The sequence below is a fragment of the Oryza sativa genome, chromosome 3 (genome assembly GCF_034140825.1).
Source record: "Oryza sativa Japonica Group chromosome 3, ASM3414082v1".
NCBI lineage: Eukaryota > Viridiplantae > Streptophyta > Magnoliopsida > Poales > Poaceae > Oryza > Oryza sativa.
In genome coordinates this window covers 17,926,185-17,944,943 of record NC_089037.1, presented here as the reverse complement: position 1 = coordinate 17,944,943, position 18,759 = coordinate 17,926,185, and the positions used below count along the sequence as shown (strand labels likewise).

At 48.0% G+C, this 18,759-nt stretch overlaps 1 protein-coding gene across 1 annotated transcript; it reads right to left on the bottom strand.

Annotated features, from left to right (window-relative positions):
• Nucleotides 1-4,936: 4,936 nt before the first annotated feature.
• On the bottom strand, nucleotides 4,937-7,780 carry LOC136355828 (uncharacterized). The gene is made up of 2 exons (XM_066308981.1): nucleotides 6,738-7,780; nucleotides 4,937-6,639 (listed from the first exon to the last, which is right to left on the bottom strand). The coding sequence occupies exon 2, from the start codon at nucleotides 6,048-6,050 to the stop codon at nucleotides 5,193-5,195; it is 858 nt and encodes a 285-aa protein (XP_066165078.1). The 5' UTR covers nucleotides 6,051-6,639; nucleotides 6,738-7,780; the 3' UTR covers nucleotides 4,937-5,192.
• Nucleotides 7,781-18,759: the final 10,979 nt, after the last annotated feature.

The window sequence follows — 18,759 nt, the reverse complement described above, 5'->3', positions numbered from 1 at the left end:
TGGCATCGGATTGGGAGTAGCTATATTTGGTTTACTCGTGGGAGGCACTAAGACAGCATTGAGATTGGGAGTAGCTATATTTATGGCTGAGACAGCATTGAGATTGGGAGTAGCTATATTTATGGCGCCATAATTTTCACCAAAAAAATAGTCACCATGTATTTACATTGTAAGCCCCTAAATTACATATGTAATTTTAGTGTATTTACAATGTAAGTTTAAAATTACATATGTAAGTTTCTAAATTACATATGTAAGTTTAATGTAATTATAATGTAAGTGCAATACAACGTCTATATTTTGCATTGTAGATAACATATATTTATATACTATACAGATACATATGAGTAAAACCATCAAAAGCTTAAACTAATGAAGCATATTAAATTTTAATTAATCGTGTAATGGCAGCCGAGAGATGCTAAGGACCTGAGTGGACTTAATAACATCTGACGGTCAGAAATTCGACTATAATCAGCCATAAAATATGGCGACATCATTTTAGCAAATCCGTTGAGATGGGATTTTACTTCGCACTCACACCCAGTACTGGTGAGCCTGTGTGTGCTGTGTTGGGTGGAAGATGTGTGTGTTGTGTTGGGTGGAAGAAAGGTAGGAGACAAAAGAGATAGAACCATTTATATGGGCCTGTTCACTTTGATACAAAAAAAAAACCTTACCAAAATTTGGTATTACCAAAATTTTAGTATAGTTGCCAAAAAATTTTGGCAACTTGCCAAAATTTTGGCAGGATTTCTTATATGGTTACTAAAATTTGGCAGGAAACTAAATGTAGTCACTTTTTTTTGGTAAAGTTGAAAATGAAATCAAAGTGAACAGGCCCTATATAAACAGCGGTCGAGGTACTTATGTTCACAGCATATGTTACCCAAACAACTATGAATCGGACGTTTTTTTTTTCCAAAAAAATGGCCTCTAACCTTTTCAAAAAAAATCAGACGCTATTTCACCCCTTACATAAAAATGATTCAGTAGTCAATGAAATAATGTTTCAACTCTTGAAAACAGTAAAACACAATTGAATCATCATATGAAACAAATGGATTTAAGCTATTGAAACATCTACATATCCGAGTAAAAATTGAAAAATATAAAACACATTCAAAATCCACTTCAACATTTTTTCGAACTAATAAAACATCCAGATACATGGGCTAAAACATTGAAAAATGTACAAGGCATCCATCCACTGTTGTGGTGCTCCTACCTTTCTGGAATGTGAGAGGAGAAGGGTTGCCACCAACTAGATCCGAGCAGCGCATTGCGGTCCTCGACGTTGTACAGCACCGAGATGTTCTTGGCGACGAGCCCGACCACCGGCGCGGCGAAAAGCTGCCGCGGGTCCTCCTCCTCCTGCCCCTGCGGGTCGCTCTGGAACGAGCGTACCACACGGTCTGTACTAGTACCGTATTACGGTGGCTAATTGGGATTTCTTTGGTATTCTTACAGCGTACTACTGTATTGTAACGTGGCTAATTGGGGATTTGTTTGGCATGACAGGATTTGGACCATTTGGTTGGTGTAGCTTCTAGAAAAGGCAGCGAGCGACGGAAGGGGTGAAAAGTGAACACCACGGAAGTGAGGAATACGTCAAACTGGAATGAACATGATGAACGCAAGTAGTATAAGACTGGCATGATTAAGCCATTTATTGAAAGCCAAAAAATTCAGTACCAAAGTCATAAGAAACCCCCCCCAAAAAAATCAGTCTACAGTAATTTCTCACACGCGGGATTACTGTCGTGTAGATGTAGTAATATACGATATATTTTTTTCGGGTGTTTTTATGCGGCCTACAAAATTCGGAAAACAGAAACTAAAAAATGCATATGTTCACGTACGGTCGTCTTGCACCCGACCGCTTGTGAAATTCACAAGCAAGATGTTTTGATAGAAGTGGTCAGCTGAACCGTCTCAAGAAATCAAATTTAGCCGTCTCTAAAAATGCTTTTCTAAGTAATGCCAAGAAAAGTGCAGGCACTTTGTAATTTACCAATCCATTTATACTTGACACGCAATTATAATCGGCTCGTTATTTGATCACATCATACGGTTTTCAATATACCACACGCCGATATCGATCAAGGAGCAAACGAACTATAACGTGCACTTGGTAATCTATCCATTTATTAGCCAGTGCCAAAATTTCCCAGCGCAACTTGATAAAGAATCACAAGAAAAATTTCTCCAGAAAAAAACGTCTCCCGCAAAGCAGCGTTTTCATCTCAACGACGAATCAAACTGATACAAACTCGATCGGACCTATGGCTAATCTGGGCGGCGAATTGCAAACCAAAACCTGCAGGAGATGAACACAATTACCGATCGAACTGAACAGAGCAGAGACTCCTGCTTCGATCTACCTACTGGAACTCGCGATCGTGGTTGGCGATCGGAATTAGGAAGGCGATGCGGCGGCCTGCTTGGCGTGATGGCGTTGCAGGATCATCCGGACTGGGCGGCCTCGCGCGCGGAAGCCTCAGCCTCGGCGGCGCCCCACCGCCGCACGAGGATCTCCTGGCTCTCGACGTCGCGCCTCATCTCGAGCAGCGCCGCCAGCGCCCCGTCGAGCTCACAAGTGGCGTTGCGCAGGTGCTGCTTGGCCTCCTCCATGTGCTCCTCGTGCTGCGGCGACCTGACCACGCAGAGCGGGTGCGCGCCCTGCGCGTCCATGGCCGCCTTGACGGCGGCGAACAGCCTCAGCTCCGCGTCACTTCCCAACTCGACGACGCGCTCCTGGTAATCCATCCAATCCTGCGACGCGCCCGGGCTGCCAGTGCCGGCCGGCCGATCGGCGAGAGAGCTGCTGCTGCGGATCATGTGGTTCAAGGTGTTGCTGCGGTCGATGGTGACGCCGAGATGGAGGCGGGCGTTCTGGAGTAGCCCGGCGACGTCGTGCCGGAAGACGCACACCCCGGCGATGAGGTCCCGGGAGATGAGGATGTTGTCTGGGAGCACCGGCGCACCGGAGAACACCACGGCGGCCAGCCTCGCGGCGGCGGCGTCGACGCTGGCCTGATCGGGGAGGCGGCGGATCAGGGCCTCGCTCTCGCCTTCGTCTTCGTGATCTGCTGCCGCTGGCGCGTCGAGGTCGAGGACGGCGAAGAAGTCGGCGGCGAGGGTGTCAGCGGCGTCGGTGTCCTCCTGGAGCAGCCCGGCCGCGTAGTCGAGCGTGTCGAGCGTGGCCTCGGCGTACCGCGTGGCCGCTCCCAGCCGGGACTCGATCGACTCGATGCGCATCACCATCTTCCGCGCCACCCCCGACCAGTCCACCATCGTCTCCTCCGCCACCATTGACGTCAGGCCCGAAAGCTCTACCATCTCGCCCTGCCGGTGCGTGTGTGTTCTGTGCTGTGTGGGGTGCGTGGCGTGAGAGATTCTATGGTGGGTTGGTTGTTACTGGGTGTCTGGGTTGTGGGGGCGGACGAGACATGACATGAGCACGAGTTCGTTATATGTAGGCAGCTTGCGCGAGAAGGTACCTGAGTTAACCGCCTGCCTCTGCTACTGACGGTGGGCCCCCTGCTCGTTTTACCTCTACGAACATGGCCCAACAACCGTAATTCCAGGAAACAGAGTGACAGGTGGACAAGGGTGGGGCCCACAGAGTGACATGCAAAGGCATATCCCAAGAACAAGAAGTGCGTGTTTCATAGCGTGTATAGCCGTATTCCACATTTCCACTGCCAACGAAATCATATGGCCGACCTGCCTTCGTAAATCATACAGGGGTAAATTCACAATCATAATCAAACAGACAAGTTTACCATGCATTTCTGGAGAAGGGCATGGAAGAGATGAATCTCGCAAGGTTAGAAATCCGTTTTGTAACAAGTAATAAAATAGTTAATGTTTGATTCTGATAAATGAAAACATACCCAACACAAATTGAATAAGGACATTTCCTATCGGCATGTGTGTCACAAGAGCATCATCACGCATGACACAACAGAGGCATACAAAGTCATAGCCGGATTATTAAGCTGTACAAAGCAGAGATATATCCAACTGATCAAGCTGATCTCTGCAGCCAGAGGCAAAGCTGAACCCACTTAACTAATTAACACCATATATGCCATGGTACATTTCATTGATAGTTCATGCAAGAAGGCAAAGTGATTTCATCCCATGCAAGAATGCCATGGGTCTCAAAATGAAACCAGATCATCACCTGATGTGATTATGATATCTGTGATTTAGTCTGAATCACAACCTGCAGATATCTCTCGCGGAAACATGCAAACCAATTCTCAGATTAACAGAAGCTGTAGAAAGCAGAGACAAAAGTAGAAAGTATTTTCTACACCTAGGTACCATGGCACCTAGGTGTATGCATGTAATGCAAACAGTTATATGAAAATTTCATAAAATTTTATAAGATAGTCCATGATAATATAAGACACTATGCAAACATGCAAGTATAAATTCGATCGATATATGAAGAAACAAAAATAACAAATTTTATCTCCACTGTACAGGTACTATTTACTGTCTGATTTTATTATTTTTGTTTCTCTAGTTGTACATTAAATTTAGTCCTGCATGTTTGTGTATAGACTTGTATCATCACAAACAATGTTACTAATTTTTTTTTAATTTTTTCTATAACTATTTGAGTCGCATGTAAATGATAGGTGCCATGGCACCTAGGTGTAGAAAATCTTTGTCCGAGACAAAAGTACTCCAAGACGCTTTGCAACAAACTGATCAGATGTTCGATTAATCCATATCTCCAATTTAAAGCCAGATGGTCAGCTATAGCTTGGATCATCAAAATCCACAATCCAATTCAATTGGGAAATCTCTCGCACACGGTGTGCTTAGCTCTACAAAACTGATTAAACTCTGATCGATCGCTACGCTAGAAAGCATGGGGAGAAAATGTTCAGAAACAGAACAGGGACACTTACTACTAGCTGATCAGATCAATCGCTAAACACCTAAAAATCGAGGAGAAAAAAAAAACGCCCACACAAAACCTGCAGAGACGAACAGGACAGAACAGAGGTCGTAGTAGCAAGTTTGTGATCTACCTACTTGCAGTTTGCGATCTGCGGAACGATACGAACACGGCCGGAGATGGAGAGCGAAGCACTTCCTCTGCTCTGGATCGGCGTGGAAAGGGGGATCGATCTCGTCATCCTCGCGGAAGCTTGCGGTTCGTCATGGATTCAAGCCCAGCCATTAGCAGGGATGTTGGCGTCGTGGATGGCTTGACGGAGTGTCTGGTCCATCAACTCCACCTCGCCGTGCACGAGACCCACCGCCGCAATCGCCTTGTCGATGTACTTGATGGCCGTGAGCAGGCACCTCTCGAGCTCCCTCATGTGCTCGTTGCGCTCCGGCGACGGAACCAGGCAGTGGGAGCGGATAAGCTCCATCGCGTCCATGGCCTCCCAGGCGACGACGTTGAGCATCGCCAACGCGTCGGTCGCGAAATAGTTGGCCTGCTGCGCTTGCCCGGTCCACGCCGTCCACGTCGGGTCGGCGTCGATCGGTTGAACATGGAGGTACGCGGCGCAGTGGTGGAAGTGATTCCGGACGTTGGTGAGGAGGCCCCCGTCGGCGAAGGCGGCTTGGAGATCGGTGATGGCATCGTTGAGTAGCCCGTCGGGGGTGGGGGCATCTGGTGGCGGCTGATCGACGATGTCGTACGCGGCGGAGATGAGGTTCCCGACGTCAAGGATGGAGCCTGGGAGCAGCGGCGCCCCGGAGGACACGGTGGCGAAGGTCCTCGCCGCCGCGTCGAGGGTGGCGTCCGGGAGCGGGGCCTGGCCTGCGCCTGCGGGCACGAGGGCGGCCAGCATGTAGTCGTCGAGGATCTCGGCGGCGTAGATGTCCTCGCCGAGCAGCCCGACGGCCATGTCGAGCGCCGGGCGTATGGCCTCGAGGGCCGTCGTAACCGCTTCAACTCTCGCCGTGATTCGCTCGATCTCTTCCACCGTCAGATGCACCGTGTACCACATCCAGTCTATCGGCGCCGCCGCCGCCGCCGACTGCACAGGCAGCTCCGCCTCCGGCACCAACATCTCTCAATCTCTGCGCGCTCCCTCGCGGCTGTGTGTGTAGTGCGGCCGTGCGGAAGAGGAGAGGGTGCGTGACTAGTGAGATTTCGGGTGAGGCGTAGGAGACCGGAAGGGAAGGCGGAAGCAAATCCAAAGAGACGGAGGCCCATTTATACTACCTAGCCTGCCTGCCAGCCAGCCAGTGGGATGGACCGATGGGGTCGATGAGATATGGAAAAAGTACACCGAAGGTCCCTCAACTTGTCAGCTAGATTAAAAAACGTCCTCGAACCGCAAAACCAGATATGCGGGGTCCCTTAACTATACAAAACTGGTCACACGAGGTCCCTCGGCGGTTTTGACTTCATATTTATCCTAAATGGCGGCTGAATCAACGTGGGACCCAAGGATGCCACATCATCTCTCTGGCAGGGGAGAAAAACAGCGGCAAGGAGGGAGCAGGTCGGGGAGTAGAACGACGACAGCCGGGGAAGAGTGGGAGGCGCGCGGCGGCCGGCAGGGGAGAGTGCATGGGGGAGTGGCGGCGCTCGGCGTCCTGCTGCTCGCCTGCTCCTGCATGGGGAGATGCCGCCTCCTGCCTCGAGCCGGAGCGCTGCAATGAACAAAACAAAAGACCTTGATGAAGAGATGAGATGAGATGAACTCTGATGTCAACAATACAAAAATCTCCGGCGAGAAAGAGAGGCTTACAAGGATCCAAAATTGCCAGTGGTATCCGGATTCATTGTTTGCTCATGTCAATGAGGCGGCGGCGGCGGACATAGCGAAGAGGTGGCTTGGGCGCGGACGGAAGGCAGCGCGGCGGCGCTGGTGGTGGGAGGACGGGCGGATGAGCGCCGCCACGGCGCGACGGACGTGGTGGACGCCCTCCACCGCCGCGATGCGCCCCAGGGAGTTCGCCATCGCCGACCTCCTCGCGTCCTCGTGCAGCCCGCCGCACGCCACCGCGGAGGGACGCTCAGGTGAAGCAGCACTCCGGCGAGCAAGCCACCTCGACACCGCCGTCGCCGACTCCCCGCCGCTCGGTCTCGCCCCGTCGGCCGGCGGCGCCGGCCTGCCCAAAGCCAGCCGCCGCCACACCCTGCCATCGCCATGGCTCACCTCCGCCTCCTCCTCTCCCACTCTAGCCGCCACCACCCCCAACCGCATCGTCTCCTCTCGCTCCTCCACTTCTTCTCTAACACCGGCTCCGGCTCCGGCCCAACGCCGCCGCCCATCAAGCCCGTGTCCTACGTGCCGAAGCCGCAGCTAGTGCCCGAGGAGGCTCCCGCCGCCGCGGAGGAGGCTGCCCCGAGCGATGACCCCCGGGTCTTGGCCCTCGCTGCCTCCAAGGAGATCGCAGGGGCTGCCGCAGCGGCAGCAGTGGACGCGGGAGGAGATGCGGTTCGTGAAGGATGCGGGGCCCTCGATCACACCGGTGTCGTACCCGGCCAGGGTCGCGCCGCTGCCGGATGACCGGCCGGCGAATGAGGGGTTGCGAGGAGAGGGGGAGCGGATCGAGATGGACGCCACGCGGGCCAGGAGGAGCTTCTTTGGGATGCACGTGGAGGGACGCGACGGCGAAGTAGCGCTCCGGCGAGCAGGCCAGCTCGACACCGCCGCCGCTGACTCCCCGCTGCTCGGCCTCGCCCCGTCGGCCGGCGGCGCCGGCCTGCCCAAAGCCCCAGAGTGAAGATCGAGAGAGAGAGAGAGAGGAGGAAGAGAGAGAAGATGGGAAAGGGAGAAGAGGGTGAGGTGTACACGCTGACATGTGGGGCCCATGTAGGTCCCATGCTGACTCAGCCACCGATGACCGTGGTCAAAGCGCCACGTAGTACAAAACCGGGATCAAAACCGCCGAGGTGACCGGTTTTATATAGTTAAGGGACCGTTTTGCGGTTCGAGGACGTTTTTTAACTCGATGACAAGTTGAGGGACCTTCGGTGTACTTTTTCCATGAGATATTTTCACACGGCAGCATCGAAATTCCCGGTGACACGAACTAGGAACGAGGCCCATGTACATGAACACTTGGGAAGCCATGGCTGACAAGATTATTTTTGGCTTTCTTGCGATTAAAGGCATCGAGCTTACTGCAACAGAATAAGTCCATTTCTCACTTTTACGTCGACTTTAATTGAAATCCTTAAACCATAATTTTAGAAATGGTCTAATATAGAACAAATGATTAAGTCAATTATATAATTATAAGTTTATAATCCTATCGCCTATTTTCATTCTGGGCGGAACAAATTTACTAATTCTTTTATTCTATTCTAGTTAAGAGGGATCTTGAGGTATCCTGAGCAATGCAATTATAAGAATGGGATTCATTTATATTCCTGATATAGTAGATGTTATTATACATACAATCGTATTCAATTCGATGAAACTGTTTGATCTTAAAGACACATAAGAGGTTATTCCCTAAATTTTGACAATTATATTTGACCCTTTAAAAAACTTATTTTAATAATAATCCGTGTTAAAAACCAATTTCATTATAACCCGTGTGAAAAACTAGGTTATTATTGAAATAAGTTTTCTAAGAGGGTCAAATTGCCAAAATTTTGGTTAAGGGTTATTCCTCGATTTCGTTCAATTATTAATAACTTTGACTATTTTTAAGATAATAGTAAATAGAGAGCAAAAGAATGCTAGTAAGTACTCCCCCATCCTCTAATATAAGGGATTTTGACATTTTGCTTGCACTGTTTGACCACTCATTTTATTCAAAAAATTTGTGTAAATATAAAAAACGAAAAGCTGTGCTTAAAGTACTTTGGATAATAAAGTAAGTCACTAAAAAACAAAAACTAATTTCAAAATTTTTTGAATAAGGCGAATGGTCAAATAGTGCAAGCAAAATGTCAAAATCCTTTATATTAGGAAACGTAGGGAGTAACACGCTGTCAAAAGGAAATATACGTAGGGGTGGAAACGGTACAGAAACGGACGGAAACCCCCTTTATCGTTTTTGTTTTCATATTTTTTTCGGAATCGGAATCGGAATCGGAAGCCCCGGATACAAAAACGAAATCAAATATTATCGAAATCGAAAATGGAGCGAAAACGAACTGGCACGAATACGGTAACAAAAATTTATCGGAATACAAGAACCCCTCAAACTTATAAATTCAATTCTCAAGTCTCAACGGTCAACAATTTATCATAAAACACAATCACATAAATCCAATTGTTAAGTCTCAACAGTACATCATAAAACACAATCTATTATATAAATTATCTATGTTTAAGAGAGTAATGTTGTTGATAAATCCCAATGCAAGAAAAAAAATTCTTATGTAACTTCAGATCTGTATAACAAATATTTTTTAAATAAATAATAGCCAAACACCATGGTATTCACTATTCAGTGCTTAAAAAAAAGAATTCAGGGTATTTAAGTCACAAAATTTCTGGAAATTCTAAGAAAATTTCTAGAAAGTTTCCGATCGATTCTAAGTTCGGATGGAAACTGCCCTTATCATTTTCGATTCCGTTTCCGAGAAAAATTTCTGATTTCGTTTCCGTTTCCGTTTTCAAAAAAAATCCGACCGAGAGATTCCGTTTTCGAAAATAGGTCCAGAATCCGAAAAGTTTCCGTACCGTTTTCAGCATGAAATGAGGCACGACGTCGAGAAAGCGAAACCTCTAATGGGCGATCGATCGCCTGGCGATGGGGGTAGCGATCAATTTGCCTCCCCCCTCCACCTGGTTTCCTTTTTTGGCACTACATTACTTTTCTATTTTAGTAAATTTATACACCTCAAGTTTACACATCTAAAGTTTAGAGACCCAAAGTTTATAAGTTAAAAGTTTATATATCCGATTCAAATTTGAATTTGAATTCAAATATATTTTATATGTAGTATTTCTATACATCTAAAGTTTATACACCTAAAGTTTATAGACCTAAAGTTTATAAGTCAAAAGTTTATATACCCGTTTCAAATTTGAATTTGAATTATATCTTATTCAAATTAGAATTTCAATTCAAATATTTTCTATATATAGTATTTTTATACACCTAAAGTTTATAGATCTAAAGTTTATAGACCTAAATTTTATAAGTCAAAAGTTTATATACCCGATTCTAATTTGAATTTGAATTATATCCGATTCAAATTTGAATTTGAATTCAAATATTTTTTATATATAGTATTTCTATACATCTAAAATTTATACACCTAAAGTTTATAGATCCAAAGTTTATAAGTCAAAAGTTTACATATCCGATTCAAATTTAAATTTGAATTCAAATTTTTTATATGTAGTATTTTTATACATAAATTTTTCTAACTTTTTTTTAAAAAAAATTATGGTGTACTGTATAAGGAAGAGAAGAAGGGGAGAAGAAAGAGGGAGAAGAGGGAGGAGTGTATCTGGGTATAGGGGAGGGGGCAGCCGATCACCCGCACTTTAGGCGTGCCCTCGAGAAAGAGAACATCCTCGTGCGGCGGTGGGGCGCCGCGGCCGCGCGCGAGGCCCAGTCGGGATGATCCTGCGACGCCATTCACGTACGCCATTTTGGCTTTGAATAATTGGACTAATCATGCCAGTGCTTGGGGGTTCATCATGTTCATTCCAGTTTGACGTAATTCCTCAATTCCATGTTGTTCTGACAGCCTTCAACGAACTTTTCACCCCTTTTCCTTCCGCTGCTACCCGTTTCTAGAATCTACACATGCGCGTGGGACCCTTGAGGTAAATCTCAAAGCCTATCACCTCAAACAAATCACCTCAAGAAAGAAGAGATACCAAATAAATACATTACAGAGTAGTATACGCTGTAAAAATATTCGAGTCAGTGCATTTAAATCGGCCCCACTCCTACCTCCAAACCTCGCTGCACCATTCCCCCACACAAAAACACACAGCACAACACACGCGCGCACACGCAGAGAACACGGAGGAGGAGGCGATGGCGACGGCGATGGTGAACCACCTAGCGGAGCTCCCCGCTCCATTGGCGATGGTCCTCTCGTATGCCGACGCTGCACGCGCGACGCTCGACGAGGCCGCCGGGCTGCTCCGTGAGGAGATCCAAGCCACCGAGCTCCTCCTCGCCCACGCGTTCTCCGCCATCGCGCCACGAGATGGCCCTGCCCTTGCAGCGGCCGCGAAGCTGGCCGCCAGGGTGTTCTCCGATGCGCCGCTGCTCCCGGGGGCGATCCGCGCAGCCATGGGCCTCGTCGCTAGCGTCTACGCTCTCCCGCCGCCGCATGCCGGGACGCTCGAGGACGCCCGGCTCATCCTCGGTAAGGTGTTCGACGACCATCACGACGCTACCTGGCTCTTCAGGCTCTACGCCAACTGCACCCCGAACTACGGCATCCAACCGGGCGACGAGACCTGGCAGGCGTGGAGCGCCCGCAACGAAGAAGCCTTCCACGAGGCGGCGGCGGCGGAGACGAGGCTGATCTCCGCCATCTGGGAGGCCAGGCATGCCGTGCGCGTCCACCGCGACTACCAGGCTCAGTCGCGGCGTCGAGAGGTGGCCTGGGAGGCCAAACAGATTCTGAGCACCGCCACTGAAGAGGTGGACGCGGCGTCGGTGGCCGTTCGACGGATGCGCGACGCCCTCGCCGCCGAGGAGCAGATCGTGCGGGAGGCAATCGGCGAGGCCGCCGCTCCGTGAGGGGGGAGGCCCAGCCCGATGATCCTGCAGCACCAAGCCTTCCATCTCCTGCAACTAGGTAGATCGATGTAGGCAGCAGTTAGTCCCTGTTCTCTGAATCTCTGTTCTGTTCGCGTCTGTTCTAACTGCTGATCGGAGTTTGCCTGCATGGGCATTGTTTTTTCCCCCCCGTTAGGTAGCGATTGATCCGAGCTTAGTTCGTCGTTGAGTTGGTATATCGCTGTGTTCGAGGATTTCAATTGCAAAGGGAATTTTCTTAGTTGTGTCTCTGATGATCTTGTACTGAATTAGCACTGGAAACGGAACTAGTATGGAATTTGATCAACCCGGAGGCTTGAGCATACTGCATGTTGCTTTTATTCTCTCTGTTTTCTAATTTCTAAAGCTTAATGTGCACGTTGCTTTGCTTCTGAATTTTGATCGACGCTGTTCGTTGGCCACAAATTTTCGGCCAGTTGCTTCCTGCAGCCCGATTGACTCAATGCTCAGTTAAGCATGCATGTTCGAATTGTGTATCGCCATGGACTTGGAGTACTAGTATTTCTGAAGGAAAATCTGAACATACTGCATTGATCTAACGCAGCTTGTGTTGCATTAGGATGTACTTCGTATAAACCAATAATGGCCAAGATCATTTTGCATCCTGCTTTAGGTATTACGAAATGCCATTGACATTGACGACGTTGTAATTTCTCTGTTTGCTTCTCTGTTTTCTATTTTCTAAAGCTTAATTTTCATGTTGCTTTCCTTCTCATTGATGCAGTTTGCTGATCGCAATTTTTTCAAACAGTCACGTCGCAATATATGCTCCGTTGATGTTTTTTCATGCGATGACTGACTGCTAAGCTTTGAGTACGCACGTTGGAATTATGTGTCGCTACAAAATAGAAACATTTTACCGTTATGCTTCAGCGCTTCATAAAATTCTGAACAAGTCACAAGCTGCATTTCAAAAAGCAGAGTGTTGCATTTCAGTGCCAGTAACCGGATTCTTTTAATTCCACGAATAGGCGAATAAGCGAAACGATGGCTCCATAAGTTCATCTCACAACCATAGTTGTACCACTGGCGTTTCTCATTCAACATGTATCTTACACTGTGAATTCCCTTATTTCACAATACAAAGGGTGTGTTTAGTTCTTTGGGTGTAATGTTTTTGAAGGATACAGACACACATTTGAAGTATTAAACGTAGTCTAATAAGAAAACAAATTACAGATTCCGCCTGTAAACTGCGAGACGAATTTATTAAGCCTAATTAATCTGTCATTAGCAAATGTTTACAGTAGCACCACATTGCCAAATCATGGCATAATTATGATTAAAATATTCATCTCGTAATCTACATGCAATCTATGTAATTAGGTTTTTTCTTGTCTATATTTGATATTTAATAGACTATACATGTATCCAAATATTCGATGTGACATGATAAAAAGTTTTTGATCGGGAAAACAGGGCTAACTCGCTGCGCTCGAAATGAGGCACGACGTCAAGAAAAAGAACATCCTCGTGCGGCGTTGGGGCGCCGCGGAGGCAGAGGCTTCCGCGCGCGAGTCGCAGTCCGGATGATTTTGCAACGCCATTCACGTACGCCATTACGCCATTTTGGCTTTGAATAATAAGTGGACTAATCATGCCAGTACTTGGGTGTTCATCATGTTCATTCCAGTTTGACGCAATTCCTCAATTCCATGGTGTTCTGACAGCCTTCAACGAACTTTTCAACCCCCCCCCCTGGGCGCTGCCCGTTTCTAGAATCTACACCTGCTCGTGGGACCCTTGAGGTAAATCTCAAAGCTTATCACCTCAAACTAGGGGTGAAAACGGTACGGAATCTTTCCGGATTCCAGACCTATTTTCGAAAACGGAATCTGTCGGTCGGAATTTTTCAGAAACAGAAACGAATTCGGAAATATTTTCTCGGAAACGGAATCGGAAATGATAAGGGCAGTTTCCATCGGAACTCGGAATCGGTCGGAAACTTTCCGGAATTACCAAAAATTTCGTGACTGAAATACCATGTATTTTTTTAAGCACTAAATAGTGAATACAATGATGTTGGCTGTTATTTTTTTAAAAAAATATTTGTTATGCGAATCTAAAATTACATAAGAATATTTTTTTCCTATATTGGGATTTATCAACAACATTACTCTTTTAAACATAGACAATTTATTCAATTGGATTTATCAGTTTGAGGGGTTTTTTATTCCGATAAATTTTCGTTACCGTATTCGCGCCGGTTTGTTTTCGCTCCGTTTTCGGTTTCGATAATATTCGATTCCGTTTTCGTATCTGGGGTTTCCGATTCCAAAAATAAAATAAAAACAAAAACAATAAAGATGGTTTCCGTCTGTTTCCGTACCGTTTTCACCCCTACCTCAAACAAATCCCAATTATTAGGCACCGTAAAATACAGAAGTACGTTATAAAAATACCCCAAGAAAATCCCAATTAGCCACCGTAAATACAATACAGAGTAGTATTCGAATCAGTGCATAAATAGGGCCCCACTCCTACCTCCAAACCTCGCTGAACGCCGGAACCTTTCTCCCACACAAACACAGAGCAGAACACGCGCGCACACGCAGAGAAGACAAGAGAGTCGGAGATGGCGTCTCCGAGCGGAGTGGCCACGAAGGTGGAGGCAGAGGCGGAGGCGGAGGCGGTGGCGAACCACCTAGCGGAGCTCCGCGCTCGATTGGCGATGATCCTCTCGGACGCCGAGGCTGCACGCGCGACGCTCGACGAGGCCGCCGGGCTGCTCCGCGAGGAGATCCGCGCCACCGATGACGTCCTCCTCGCCCGCGCGTTCTCCGCCATCGCGCCACGAGATGGCCCTGATCACCTTGCAGCGGCCGCGAAGCTGGTCGCCAGGGTGTTCTCCGATGCGCCGCTGCTCCCGGGGGCGATCCGCGCAGCCATGGACCTCGTCGCTAGCGTCTACGCTCTCCCGCCGCAGCGCACCGGGACACTCCAGGACGCCCGGCTCACCCTCGGCGCGGTGGTCAACGGCCATCACGACGCTACCGACCTCTTCACGCTCTACGTCAACAGCACCCCGAACCGCGGCATCCAACCGGGCGACGAGACCTGGGCACCTGGCTGGCGTGGAGCGCCCGCAACGAAGAAGCCTTTACCGAGGCGGCGGCGGCGGAGGTGAGGCTGATGTCCGCCATCAGGGAGGCCAAGCATGCCGTGCGCGTCCACCGCGTCTACCAGGCTCAGTCGCGGCGTCGAGAGGTGGCCTGGGAGGCCAAGCAGATTCTGAGCACCGCCACTGAAGAGGTGGACGCGGCGTCGGTGGCCATTCGACAGATGCGCGACGCCCTCGCCGCCGAGGAGCAGATCGTGCGGGAGGCAATCGGCGAGGCCGCCGCTCCGTGAGGCGGGAGGCCCAGGCCGATGATCCTGCAGCACCAAGCCGGTACAACGCATCGCCTTCCATCTCCTGCAACCACGACTGCAACTAGGTAGATCGATTTAGGCAGAAGTTTGTCCCTGTTCTCTGAATCTCTGTCCTGTTCACGTCTGTTCTAACTGCTGATCAGAGTTTGCTTGCATGGGCATTGTTTTTTTCCCCCGTTAGGTAGCGATTGATCCGATCTTAGTTCGTCGTTGAGTTGGCATCGTTGTGTTCGAGGATTTCATTTGCAAAGGGAATTTTCTTAGTTGTGTCTCTGATGATCTTGTACTGAATTAGCACTGGAAACTGAACTAATATGGTACTATGGAATTTGATCAACCTGGAGGCTTGAGCATACTGCATGCTGCTTTTATTCTCTCTGTTTTCTAATTTCTAAAGCTTAATCTGCATGTTGCTTTGCTTCTGAATTTTGATCGACGCTGTTCGCTGGCCACAATTTTTCGGCCAGTAGCTTCCTGCAGCCTGAATGACTGAATGCTCAGTTAAGCATGCATGTTCGAATTGTGTATCGCCATGAAGTACTAGTATTTCTGAACTTATGATTTATCATTTGGAAAATCTGAATAAACTGCATTGATCTAATGCAGTTTGCTTTGCATTAGGTTGTATAAACCGATAATGGCCAAGATCATTTTGCATCCTGCTTTAAGTATTACGAAATGCCATTGACGACGTTGTAATTTCTCTGTTTGCTTCTCGGTTTTCTAGCTAATTTCTAAATTTTAATTTGCATGTTGCTTTCCTTCTCATTGATGCAGTTCGCTGGCCGCAATTTTTCAGCCAGTTACGTCGCAATATATGCTCCGTTGATGTATTTTCACGCGATGATTGACTGCTAAGCTGAGTGCGCATGTTCGAATTATGTGTCGCTACAAAGTACTCCCTCCGTCCAATAATACAAGGGATTTTGAGTTTTTGCTTGTACTGTTTGACCACTCGTCTTATTCAAAAATTTTGAAATTATTATTTATTTATTTTTGACTTACTTTATTATCCAAAATACTTTAAGCATAATTTTTCGTTTTTTATATTTGCACAAATTTTTTGAATAAGATGAGTGGTCAAACAATACAAACAAAAACTCAAAATCCCTTTTATATTATGAGATGGAGGGAGCAGTAGAAACATTTTACCGTTATGCTTCAGCGCTTCATAAAATTCTGAACAAGTCACAAGCTGCATTTCAAAAGCAGAGTGTTGCATTTCGGTGCCAGTAACTGGATTCTTTTAATTCCACCTTATGATGGCTAAGTTCATCTTACCACCATACCACTTGGTGTTTCTCATTCAACATGTATCTGACACCGTGAATTCCCTTATTTCACAATGCAAACTCCAAATGTTTGCACTATAAAATGTTAATTTTATAGCGTAGTTTTACTATTACTTATCATGTCGAATAATTGGGACTAAAAACGATTGATCATATACTTAATTCTGTAAGAGAAGATAAGAAGAGAAAAGAGCTAAAAAATGATGCAACTATTTTCCCTTTTTGAGATGAAAAAAAAAAAGCAACTCTGCATGCCCAGTTCGGTTCATTTTCAACTGGTGCCGTTTGCCCGTTTCTAGAAAAGCCTGTAACGAACATTTTACTTCCTCGCACGCAGCGCCATTTATAGAAGCTGATGTGGGGTCCACGTTGTCAGTGACTGAAGCTGACGGTAATTCTCATCACCGTCTTGCGCATGCAAAGCCCAATTACCACCGTCAAAATATTTCGCAACCCAATCCCATATTCCCATTCACACCCGGCTTTCGCCTTTCGCCGGGTATAAATACGGACCCGCCAGGCCGCCATCTCTTCCCCCGCGAATCTCTCTCTCTCTCTCTCGCACAACACAGAACACGCGCACACGCGCGCAGCCACCGAGAATCGGAGATGGCGGTGCCGGTCCAGCCAGTAGAAGCGGAGGCTGCGGCGGCGGCGGCGGCGGAGGTGATGGCTGCGACGGCGATCGCGCAGGAGGCGGAGGCCGTACTTGTGGCGGTCCGCGATCAACTGCAGGTGATCCGGTTGATCGCCCGTGCAGCACGCGCGACGCTCGGCGAGGCCGGCAGGCTGCTCCGCGAGGACATCCGCGACGCCAAGATCCTCGCCGCCGACGCGCTGGCCGTCGTCCCGGCGCTCAACGACCGCGACCCGCAGGCCACCCTCGCAGCGGCCGCGGAGCTGGTCGCCAGCGTGTTCTCCGAGGCGCCGGTGCTCCCGGGAGCGATCGGTGCGGCCATGGACCTCGTCGCCAGCGTGTACGCCGTCCCGCCGCCGGCGACCGGGCCGCTCCAGGAAGTCCGGGACCTCCTCGGGACGGTGTCCGACTACCACGACCGCGCCCGCAACCTCTTCGCCGACTGCAGGCCGTACCTCGGCATCGAGGAGGAGGGCGAGACGTGGGAGGCGTGGACCAGCCACCGGAGCCAGGCCCTCCTGAACGGATACGCGGCGGAGATGAGGCTGAACCGCGCCATCTGGGAGGCCGGGCAAGCCGTGCGCGTCCACCGCTTCTACCAGGTCGGGTCGCCGCGTCGGGGAAGGCGCATGAAGGAGGCCTGGAAGCTGAAGGAGATCATGCGCACCGTCATGGAAGAGGTGGACGCGGTGATAGCGGCCGTCGTACACATGCGCTACTCCATTGCCGGCGAGATACAGATCGTGCGCGACGCCATCCACGCCGCCGCTCTGTGAGGTTCCAGAATCCAGACTAGCCCGTTCATCCCGCACAACACCAAGCCGGTACAGCGCATCACCCTCTCCATCTCCGTGTTCGCGTTGTTTGCAGATCACAAAAATAGACAATAGCAATTAGCGGCGAAAGATCGAGTTCTCTCTGTTCTCTGTCTTGTTCAGTTCTGTTCATCTTGCAGGCCGGTTTTGCTCTCCTAGTTCTGTTCATCTTAGTTCAGTTTGTCTTTGGGCTGCATGAACACGCTGTGTGACAGGAGCTCCTTTCTTTCAAAGGATTTTTGTTAGTTGCATTTTGATGATCTAGTACTGAATGGCAACTGCACACGCTTGGTTTGGATTAGTTGATTAATGATCAGAGAGCATCACATTTTGACTTTTGATCAACTTCGAGCATAGCGTGTTGGAAATGGAATGACGAGAATTCATTCTGACTGATGCAGTTCGATCGCTGCCCGTCTTTTATTTTTCTTCGATGAAAACACGAGCGGGAGACACATACTGCTATTTTTTTTCATTGATTTCTGAAATGCAGAGTGAAAATGTAGAACAAGTACTGATAGAGTGATCGAAATAAAGTAATTTCAGAACTCAAGTACTGAATGTAGTACTGGAATGCAGTACTTAAATGTAGAACAAGTAATCAAATCGTTCAACTACTAATTTCAGAACTATGAAAAAGTAATCAAATGGTTCATTCAGAACTAGATCTTCTGTACTGATCAAATCGGAACAATATCGTTTTTGTCAATATATGACTAATTTCTGGACTAGATTCACAACTGAGTACTATATCTACCATCAAAATCATATATGCTCCTCCATCTCCATTTGCATCTACAAGTAACAAAAATAGAAATCTGTAACTGATTTGGAACCTGTACTACAAGTGTATGTAGCAATCTGTAATCACTGTAGCAATCAGGCAATGTAGGGCAATCAAGAATAGTTTAAATCAAGTACTGTATCCAATTAAATT